Source organism: Malus domestica, chromosome 02 (genome assembly GCF_042453785.1).
Source record: "Malus domestica chromosome 02, GDT2T_hap1".
In the NCBI taxonomy this organism is placed as follows: Eukaryota; Viridiplantae; Streptophyta; class Magnoliopsida; order Rosales; family Rosaceae; genus Malus; species Malus domestica.
The window spans coordinates 12,399,856-12,411,200 of NC_091662.1; the positions used below are offsets into that span (position 1 = coordinate 12,399,856).

At 43.1% G+C, this 11,345-nt stretch overlaps 1 protein-coding gene across 1 annotated transcript; it reads right to left on the reverse strand.

The window, feature by feature from the left end:
- Nucleotides 1–10,742: 10,742 nt before the first annotated feature.
- LOC139191108 (uncharacterized) lies at nucleotides 10,743–11,345 on the reverse strand. Its single transcript, XM_070811652.1, has one exon. It carries the CDS (start codon nucleotides 11,343–11,345, stop codon nucleotides 10,743–10,745), a length of 603 nt encoding a protein of 200 aa, XP_070667753.1.

Below are 11,345 nucleotides of genomic sequence, written 5' to 3' on the forward strand. Positions count from 1 at the left end.
AATTGATTTTATCTGGCATTGCTTTAAACTTCGGCAATATTGGTTTTGCTGGCATTGCTTAAACTTCGAGAACAAAATAATTTGTCGGGGAACGCGGTGGACTGCCATGGTGGTTAGGGCAACCGTGTTTCGAATTCAAACTGTCTCCTCTTCTTCTTAGAATAGATTCGTGTAAAATATTATTTGTACTAAATTTTTATTTTTTTTTGTGGGAACATATGCTATCCGATATTACAAAATCCAATGGTTTCACAATCATTGCTTTTGCAGCAAGGCACAATTATTTCTTCTAATTGTGATGCATCCTCAACGAGGGCTTTATCCTTCATGAGGCTACCACATTTTTAGCCTTAGTGATAAATTTCATCCCCAATGAGCCGGAAAATGGGACTAGATCAACCATTGGGGCTAGCAACTTCCTTTCTTGGGTAGCATAAAATCGGGCCACATCTAGCCCCAAAAAACAGTGGGTCCCACAAAAAAGTAGGAACCCATGTGAGCAAAATTCTATCACTCTCCCTCCACTTGCGAATACACTTATGCTTTCCTTTTATTATTTTTTAATTATTTTTTCTTACTTGTTTTTCTTGCAATTTGGCTAATTAATGATTGCTTTAAATTCCATAAGAATTAAAATTTCAAATTGATTTAACGTTCATGGGCATTGATGGGTGAAATTTTCAAATAATTTTTTCTCAAAATTGTTTGATACTAATTTATCAATTGGTGCTAGGTAAATTGTTGTGTTATACGTGAAAATTAAATTATTTCAAAGGGTAAAGTGGGGGTTTGTTTCTTTCAACGGATGAGATTGAGATAAGGAAATCTAATCCAACGAACGATTCATAAGTAATGAAATCTAACTTTTTCACAATTTGAACTTTTAAGGTTGAAGGGTTCATTAAAAAAAATTTAATATAGCACATCCAAAAATCAATTTAAGAAAAGCTAATACAAAAAAAAATCATCGCTCAATCAAATTATTACATAAATAAATATATATAGCCCTATATAAAGCCCGAAAGATGTAGCCCCTCATTGGCAAAGATTCTTTTATAAAGCGCTAAAGATTCCTCAAAGCTCTAAAATGAGCTATATCCACCACTTTTCCAGCCCCATATAAAGCCCCTCACTGGGATATGATGTAATCAATCAAAATGTGGATATGATTTCTCTCTGTTGGTGGTTCATGATGCTTTGTTTTTGGATTATGTTGTTGTCTAGCTACTGCTTCTCAAATTAATGTGTATCTTGATATTCAGATTTGTCTCACTTTTTTTTCCCTAACTTTGTGGTGTTGTTCGACTTGTATTGCAGGTTTAGACCTTTACATTTGGCTCTTGAAGGGTTAAGTTTTATGTCCCCCTCTATGTATCATTGTTGTTTTTGTTTCTAGAGAAGTAAGGTTTATATATCCCCCTTCTTTTTCATGTTTTTTTTTTCTTTCTTTGGTTTATAAGGGATAAGGTTTATCCCCTCTTGACTAGATATTACTTCATTTTTTGTTATCAATAAAATTTGTGGATGCAAATTTTCTCCTCCTCGATCTTGGACGATTTTGCACCTACAAAACAACTAGCACCTTAGGTTAAGGCCAAAAGCCTCACGCGCCCACGATGAATGGGGAGGCTTTGGCCGAAGAACCTCCGATGCCAAAGTTAGAATTTTAGAGAAAAAAAGTGTTTAGAGTGTTTAGGATTTTTTGCAAGAGGATTGGAATGAATTTTTGGTGAGAATAGGTGCCTATTTATAGAGTTAGGCCTTGCCCAATTTTGAATAATGGTAACTGGCCACTAAAGGTTTTTGTGGGGTTCAATTTCATGTTTAATTAGCCAATTTATTGGCTAATTAAATATGAAAAGAATAAATGGGTGGTTATAAAAATGAACGACTATTTTAATAAGGAAAATGGGAAAGGTGAGGATGGAAACAGATGGGGCCGGCTTTGACTATTAATTTGGGTGATTTTATTGACTATTAAGGATGATTTTAGGAGATGTGGTAGGTATATATTATTTAGCTAATTGATTAGCTAAATAATGAAATAGAAAATACTAGGTCTTGGGAAATACCTTATAGAAAGGATTTGATGAAAGAGGTTTTTAATTGTTACATTTTTTAGGCACTTTTGACTTGATTAAAAGATGATTAACCGCTGCTCGCGCGTAGGAATCCCGATATGCCTCGAGGGTATTTTTGTCATCTTTTGTCCAAAAGTCCACGTGTCGCCCAGTGAATATTTTTGGCTCCACAAATGCCCCCACACCTGTTGGGCTGCTTGTAGAAAAGGGCAACAGGTGTAGAGATTTTCTTGCTTTAGGAAACTCTGAATTGCTTCCTATTTTGTTGTTGATTCTTTCTTTTAATAGGAAATTTAATCCTTCTAGGAAAAGGAAATAAATTTCCTCAAAGCTTATTTAAGTCCACCTTAAGTGGATTATTAAATCAACTTTTAGAGAGAAACTTATTCAACCTTACAAGAGAGAAAGAGAGCTTAGAGGATATTTGTTCCCCCTCCTCTAGCAATCTTCTACGTCTTGCCCGTGTAAAGGATCGTCTTTCGTTGCGTGCTTCGTCTTCTCGTTGCTTCTTGGTAAGAAAAGATTACTTTTCTTGTCTTCTTGATTTTTTGGATGCCTTGGGGCCTGTGAATGGCTCGACTGGGTGTCGAGGTTGCATGAGAAAACAGCTTAGGAGACCATGGCATAGTTGTGCCGTGGATGACTTCTTTGATTTGGGCGCAGGGGCGCGGACATGAAGGGTAATAAGCCAAGCCGTGAGGCTTGGTAGGTTAGCTGGGCCATGCGGTTTTAAGCCTTTCTAATTTTTCTTTTTTTTTTTGAACCCGTGAGCTGTTTCTTTTTTTTTTTGAAAACAACTCTCTAACAAATATTCCTTGTACTTTTGCAGAATTTTCAAGCATGTCTTCCTCGAGCCACAAGAATGATGATGGTGTGCCCTCATTGTATCGTCAAGGCGGGTCTTTGAGCAAGGTTGGTACTTCAAAGCTGCTCACCTCAAGATTAGCTCCAACGATTTTTTTAGAGATTTTCTTGAAGCGTATTGGCATGCCATTCCGTCGGGAGTGCGTGTGAGGCGAGTTAAGGATGGTAGCAGCCGGGAACCATGCAGTGGAACTTGGAGAGCTATCAAGTTCCATCCTTACTATTTTGTGTTAGGGTTTACTTTCCCTATGCCACGTTTCTTCCCAGAAGTGCTCTGCTCCATGAAATGTGCGCCTGCCCAATGTTCCCCAAATGCAGTCTGAGTGATGGTGGGGTTCCACAATTTGAACCAATTCTTTGACTTGGGACTAACCATCAACGAATTTTGGTATTTCTTTGACATAGGTCGCATTGATGGAGTTGGACAACTGCGAACTCGTCATAAGCTTTTTGATAATTCGAGCAAAGAAGATCATGATTGGGCCAAAGAGACTTTGGAGATAAGTGGAGAATGGGAATCTGATTCTTCCCCCGAGCTGCGTGTACCAAAGGTCTTCATATCTGGTAAGCAGACTGCTTAGTCTTTTCGGCTGTTTTGCTTTAGTGCCAAATTATTCTTCAATTTTCTGATTGTCTTCTGTTTTTTTTTTTTTTTTGTAGATTCGGAATTTGGCTCAACTCCTAGGGTTTCTTCGGACATGAAAAAGTACATGTCGCTCTGGGTATCCTTTCCGAGTATCGTGAGTGGCGTTGGCTGTTTAGTCCTCTTTGTAGGGAAAAATGTGGGATGCCCCCAAAAGAAGAAATAAAACAGATCAAGGCAGACGCGATGGCTCGTCCTATCACTGTGATGGAGCCTACTATCAATAAAGGTGGGAAAAAGAAACATTCCCCGCCTGCTCAAGAGATGCCTGCTGAGAAGAAAACAAAGACTGCTCGTGGGGATTCTCCGGCTGTTCCCAAGATTGTGATTGACCTGACTTCCTCTAAGGGAGAGAAAGAACGAACTGCTACATTTGTACCGGTAATGCCTATTACTTCGAAGGCTGCTAGCTCGATTGCTGAAAAAATTGCCCAGCGTAAAATTCCTCCGTGCCTCTAATACCGAAGTTTGTGCCTAAGCGTCCGTTTGAGACTAAGCCTGGCTTACCCTTGAAGCGGCTTGCTACTATGAAGAGTGATAAGGTGCCCTTATTTGCTAAAGTGGCGCCAAAAACTGCTTCTTCCGCTGCTGCAACCAACTCGTCTGCTGATAAGAATGAAGTTTCTCGTTCAGGCAGGCTTGAAGAATCCGCCAAGGCCGTTTCTGGGGCAGCTGCTAATACTTGTGCGCTTTTGAAACCAGATCTTCTTGAAGACATGGATGTATGTGCCAAGTTTGTTGATGGCGTCAAAGAGATTGTTGGTCCGAGTCTTTTTGCAAAGCACACACCCGAGTATAGGAAGACTGCTCTGCTAGCCATGATGCAGAAATCAACAATTCTGGCAGCTGAGTCTATGTTCCTTGACCAAGAGGATACCAAGGCTGCTAAAGAGATGGCAAGAACTATGGCTGCCCAAGCTTACTTCTCGACCGAAAAATCAAGAAATTGGAATCTGAGCTTGCTGCTTTGAAGGAATCTAATACTTCTGCCCCTACTTCTCTGCAGCTTGAGGCCGCTTGCCAGGAGATCATGGATTTGAAGACTAGGCTTGATGCGATCCAAATAAAGTATGAAAGTGCAGAGAAGGAAGTCGAGCGTTACATACCTCAGATTCAAGATCTTGAGCGTTCCATCTCTGAATTTCGCTCCGCTGCTTATGCAAAGGATGAAGAATTGATTGCTACTTACAACCAAGTGATCCACTTCAAAAAGGTTGCTGACAGGCTTGAACCTCAAGTATCGGAACTTCAAGGTGTTTTGAAGACTAACGACAATCTGAAGAAGGAAATTGAGGAGTTGCAGCGGGTTCGTGCTTGCCTGCTTAAGGAGAATGAGCAGTTGAAGAGTGAGAATAATGGTTTCGAGGCTTCGCTTATTCAGAATCAAGCTGATTTCTACTAGTTGGGCTATGTAGATCATCTCTATGGGCGGCCGTTTGACTTTGAGTTTTCCGGTACAGACTTCGAGACCTTCTCTATTTCTCCAGAAGACTTGCTCGCTTTTACCTTTGAGTCTTGTATCGGTGAAATAGTTGGAGGATTTGATACCCAAGCTGGAGCAGTCGAGGGTAAAGAGTCGGAAGATGCCACTGCCGAAGACACCAAGACTGCTGAAGGTGTAATGACCGAGCAGTTGGGAGATGTCCAAGCTACTGAAGAGTAGTCTTCTAGGTAGCTTTTAGGATTTCCTTTTCTTTCATTGGTTGCTTTTGCTTGAACTCCTTCGGTATTTGCTTGTTGTTTATCAATTTTGCTATAAAATTTAATAAACTTGCTTCTTTTGCTTTTCCCATCCTTGCTTTTTTTTTTGCCTTAACCTTTAGACCTTATAGGCCAGTGGCAGGCGTGCTACTTTTCTATAAGTAGACAAGCCCACATAGCCTATGCAGCCGTAGGTGTTGATGTAGAACTTTTGCAAAGCTGTTAACCATAGGGTTGGCAGTCGGATGCCTTACTTACAAAAGCAGACGAATCCGCGTAACCACTTGGCTATTTAACCTTGGCTCTTTCCAATTCCGTAGGTTATGTAGCAAGTATCACAACACTTTAGGACTTGGTGTAGGTTGTTCTGCGTTTGGCAGAGGTGAAGCTTATCGACTACGTAGCATGTCGGCAGTGGATAAAATCTTCGCGTGCGCACGCTAACTTGTTTAACCTTTCACAAGAATGTGCGGTTGCATAAGTCTAGCGTGGTTCTACTGCTCAAAGGGTAAGCCGTAGGCAGTCTTCTGGAAATCCGTAGGCTACCTTAGTGCACTCGGTAACAGCTTTAGGTTTCCAGGGCAGCCGCCCATTGGGTGTGCTGAATAATGTGCCCCCTCCGTCTCTAGGGCCCGGTTCCCTGCGAATTAAGCCGATAGACCCATAATCCTTCAACTAGCTAAGCCTTGAAACAGACCATTGTGGCTACTTCTAGGAATCCCGGTGCAAGCCATCATGCACCTAGTTATACTAGGGCAGCCAAGCTCATCCACGTTTGGATATTCGGAGTGTTGAGTTTATCCTCCCTCATTGGAAAGCACATTTGGTCCCTCAGAGGGTGCAATATTCTTTTGAAGTGCAGAAAAAGATAAGTTGTTGTAGACATATAATAAAGCCAAGTTACAAATTACTTCTGAATTCTTTATTGAAAAATGAATAAAATAAGCAAATAACTTGGTTGCAAAAATTGCATGATGATTGGATAGTTCTCGGTTTTACGAGGTGGTGCCCGTTGAGCTGCTCGAGTCTTCGGGTCTTGATATAGTGTGAAGTCACACATGGTATTTCCTCAAATTGTAGGCATTCCATTGCTTCTCGATCTCTTTATCATTCATGGTAGCAAGAGTATAACTACCATTGCCACCTACTCTGCTGATCTTGTAAGGACCTTCCCAGATGGGGTCCATTTTTTTCGAGCCTTCTCTGCGGGCAGTGATGAATGTCTTTCTTAGGACTAGGTCTCCGGGTTGGAACTGCCGGATCTTGGCCCTTTTATTGTAGCTGGAAATGAGCTGCTGTTGGTAGGCTGCGATGCGGGTGATGGTTTGTTCGCGCCTCTCTTCTGCCAGATCTAAATCTGTGGCCATCTTTTTACTGTTCTGCTCAACGCTTGGCAATAGAGTGTTAATGCTTGACACGATGATGTTAGGAGGAATGATTGCTTCCGAACCAAACGCCAAAGAGAAAGGAGTTTCACCGGTTGCTAGTCTTTTGGTCGTGGGATCTGCCCATAAACATCCCGGGAGCTCATCTGGCCATTTTCCCTTTTTGTCGGTGAGGGATTTCTTGAGGCAGTCGAGGATCGTCTTGTTGGATGCTTCGGCCTGCCCATTGCCTTGAGGATATCTTGGTGTGGACATGTGTTGTTTGATGCCGTATTTTTGGAAGAACTTTGCCAAATCTTTTCCCACAAATTAAGGGCCGTTGTCAGTGACGATGGACTGAGGGATGCCAAATCAGCAAAAGATGTTCCTCCATATAAAGCGCTATATGTCCGTCTGAGTCATGGTCATCATGGGTTCTGCTTCTACCCATTTGGTGAAATAGTCGGTTGCCACGATCATCATGCATCTGCCCCCCGTAGCAGGTGGCATAGGCCCTACCAGGTCGATTGCCCATTGCATGAATGGCCAAGGACTCGTTTGCGGGTGTAGCTCACTGGCGGGTAGTGCTGGTACTAGTTTGTAGCGTTGGCAGCTGTCGCACTTTTGTACTAACTTTTTAGCATCTTGGTGCATGGTAGGCCAGTAATAGCCTGCGTTAAGAGCATTTTGGGCTAAGGATCGGCCTCTAGAGTGATTCCCACAAATGCCTTCGTGGATTGAGCTTAGAACTTTCAAGTCATCGGGAAGTGCTAGGCAACGGAGATGTGGTCCGGTGTAGGATCTTCGGACGAGAATGTCATTCCACATATAGTAGCGTGCCGACTTAATTTGGAGCTTCCTTGACTCCAATCTTTCTGTGGGTAATGTGTTGTTGACCAAGTAGTCTATAATTGAACTTTGCCAAGTGGGAGTTACACTAACCTGTGACACTTTGGCTATCGGCTCCATCTCTATGCTTGGCTTGTCTAGATATTCCACCGGAGTGGAGCGTTTAAATTGGTGGTCAAGGGCGGAGCCTAAACCAGCTAGTGCATCTGCATGTGCATTGTCTGCCCGTGGAACTTGAGTGAGAGTGTAAGTCTGAAATGCTTCAAGCTGCTGACGTACTTTCTCTAAGTATTGTGCCATCCTTGGGTGTTTTGCCATGTATTCCCCAGTAGCCTGGCTGGTGATTAGTTGGGAATCAGAATGAATTGCGAGTTTCTTCACCGCCAAGTCTTTTGCCATTCGGAGGCTTGCTAGTAGAGCCTCGTACTCTGCTTCGTTATTGGATGCTTTGAAACCTAGAGTGATCGCCTGCTCGAGCATTGAGCCGTCCGGAGTAACAAGAACTACACCTGCTCCCGAGCCTTTATAGTTGGATGCTCCATCGACATGCAAATTCCAAAAATCTTTATTGGATGGATCAAGTACGGCTAAGGTACTCTCGGCTGCTTCTGGGGCGTTGTTGGGCCGCTTTGTTGCGTTGCCTAGGCTAGGCGTGAATTTCGCTACAAAGTCTGCCAAGGTTTGGGCCTTTATCGCTGTGCGAGGTCGGAAAACTAAACCATATTGGCCAAGTTCCAATGCCCATTTCATCACTCGTTGAGAAGCGTCTGGACCATGTAATATTGATCGTAAGGGATACTGAGTCATGACAATGACTGTATGAGCTTGAAAGTATGGTCTGAGCTTCCGAGCCGCAACAACTAATGCCAAAATTATTTTTTCGATCTTCGGATATCTTGTTTCCGCATCGAGAAGAGCTTTAGAAGTGTAGAATACCGGTAGTTGGGCCCCCAGCTCTTCTCGTATGAGAGCAGAGCTCACTGCTACTTCAGAAATTGCCAAATAAATGTATAAATCCTCCGCTGCTTCTGGCTTGGATAGTAAGGGAGGTGATGTGAGATAATTCTTCAAGTCTTGGAAAGCTTTTTCGCATTCTTCATCCCATTTGTCTCTTTGTGCCCTCTTGATAGCTTTGAAAAAAGGCTTACATCGATCGGTGGATCGTGAGAGGAAGCGATTGAGGGCGGCTGCTCGTCCGGTCAAGCTTTGGATCTCCTTCAAGGTAGTTGGAGATTTCATCTCTATGATTGCTTGGATTTGCTTGTGATGTGTTTCAATTCCTCGTTGGGTTACTAAGTACCCTAGGAATCGGCCTGAAGATACTCCAAACGTGCACTTAGTGGGGTTGAGCTTCATCTTGTACTTTCTAAGGATATTGAAAGTTTCTGCTAAATTGCGAATGTGATCTGATCGCTGCTTGCCCTTTACCATGATATCGTCGACATAGACCTCTATGGTTACCCCAATTTGCTTTTTGAACATCATATTTACTAGCCTTTGGTAAGTGGCTCCCGCGTTCTTGAGGCCAAAGGGCATGACCTTGTAGCAGTAAGTGCCTCGCTCTATCACGAACGCAGTTTTCTCTTTGTCGGGCTCATGCATGGCTATTTGGTTGTAGCCGGAGTATGTGTCTAAAAAACTAAGCAATTGGTTTCCAGAAGTTGAATCTACTAATAGATCAATCCGAGGGACATGATAATGGTCTTTTGGGCATGCTTTGTTGAGGTCGGTGTAATCTACGCAAACCCTCTATTTGCCCTTCTCTTTCTTCATGACTAATACGACATTAGCAAGCCATGCCGAGTGTGCTACCTCTTCTATGAAACCGGCCTCCAATAGTTTGTCGATTTCTACCTCGATGATCGCTACTCGTTCGGGTGTGAAATGTCTTCTTTTTTGAATTACCGGTTTGGCAGTAGGATCGATGTGCAGCTTGTGGCAGGCCACTTTGGGATCAATACCGGGCATGTCGGATGGTGACCATGCGAAGATATCTCGGTTTTTCTTAAGGAAAATTGTGAGTTCTTCCTTCTCCTCTAGGCTTAGTCGTGAGCCAATTTTAGCCGTCTTTTCCGGCTGCTGGGGATCAAGAATGATGTCTTCGGCATCCTCTTCGGGTTTCCATCCTATCTTGTCTGCTTGGGCGCCATCTTCTCGATCCACCTGCTATAATTGCTATTTGGTAGTTTCTTTGTCTTTTCGGACTTCAGTAACCTCTACGGGGGTAAAGGTTTTCTTCTTTGATTCTTTCAACATTTGCACAGTGCATCGTAGGGATGAAGCCTGGTCAAACTTGATCTCTCCGACTCCTCCTCCCAGGATGCGGAATCAGATTTTTTGATACTTGACGGAAGTGACGGCATCCAGCTTGATCAACTAAGGTCTCCCAAGAATTCCATTGTAGGGAGATGGGTCACTTACGATCGTGAATATTTGCTTTGAGACAACTGGCGGTGTTTTCACGTCAAGTGTGATATGGTCGATATCAGTTGAGGTATGTCCGTTGAATCCAGTAAGTACCTCGGCCCGACGTATAATTGTACTTTCCAGGCCCATTTTCTGAATGACCGAAAGTTGAAGTAGGTTGACTGCACTTCCATTGTCAACCATCATCCTGTCGACTATAGCATGGGCTAGTTGGACAGATACTACTAATGTATCGTCGTGTGGGAAATCGACTCCTTCCGTATCCTGCTCCGTGAAGCCAATAACAGGTCCAGGTTGGGTGTCGACTGCTTGAACTTGTGAGATTAGTAAAGTCTGCTGAATCTTCCTCTTTTTGGAGTTATTAGTGGCCCCCAAGTACTCAGAATCGACGAAAATGCCATTGATTCGAATCATCTTAGTTGGTGGCTCCTCATCTCCGTCTGCATTCCTTTTTGGCTGCGCAGCTGGCTTGTCCAAGTATCTATCGACTTTGCCTTCTTTCATGAGCTTTTCCAGGTAGTTCTTCCAAGTGTAGCAGTCGTTGGTTGTGTGACCAGGACCTCGGTGGAATGCGCAATACTTGGTGTGGTCTAACTTGGAAGTATCTCATTTTGACTGTTTCAGCAACTTGAACCATGGTTCATTCTTGATGTCACGAAGGATTTGATGAATCAGAATTGAGAACTTAGAATAGTTATTGGTTATCGGGCCCTCTTTGGTCGTGGGTCAGTTCTTGCGCTTGACCTCTTGCTTGCCCTTGTTGGGTTGCTTTTCATCCTCCTTCTTTTGAGCAGCTGCCAACTCTTTTCAAGGCTATTCGGGCACCTTTTCTGCTTGTCGAGCCTCGTCCCAAAGTGCATGCTTCTCTGCCAGAGCAAAAGAATCTGCTAGAGTTAGGTCTTCTTTCATGATCATTTCTCCAAACAGTGGGTGGTCTGCTGGGAGTCCTTTTTGGAAGGCTGCACTTGCTATCATGTTATCGCATCCGACGATTTTCGCTTTCTCTGCTTTGAATCTCTTCACGTAATCGCGAAGTGACTCTTTTGGGTTTTTCTTTACGTTGAACAGGTGATCGGACTTTTTCTTGATCGAACGATAAGATGAGTATTCTTTGGTGAAAACCAAGGAAAAATCATCAAAATTCTGGATGGATCGTGTCGGCAAGGTATGAAACCAATCTTGTGCCTCGCCTTGTAAGGTAGTGGCGAATATTTTGCACATAAGGGCGTCATTATTTTGATAAAGGACCATCGCACTTCGGTAATGCTTCAAGTGTCTTTCGGGATCCCCGTCTCCTTTGAAAGATGTGAACTGTGGCATGCTAAACTTGCGCGGAGGCTCTGCTTGCTCGATCTCATCCGTGAAAGGTGACATGCTTATGTTGGTCATATCTCGCCTTAGTGTTTCATCAACCAT

What these genes read in the sequence shown, in the direction of transcription:
- LOC139191108 (XM_070811652.1), bottom strand. Translation starts at nt 11,345, where the DNA reads ATGGTTGATGAAACACTAAGGCGAGATATGACCAACATAAGCATGTCA.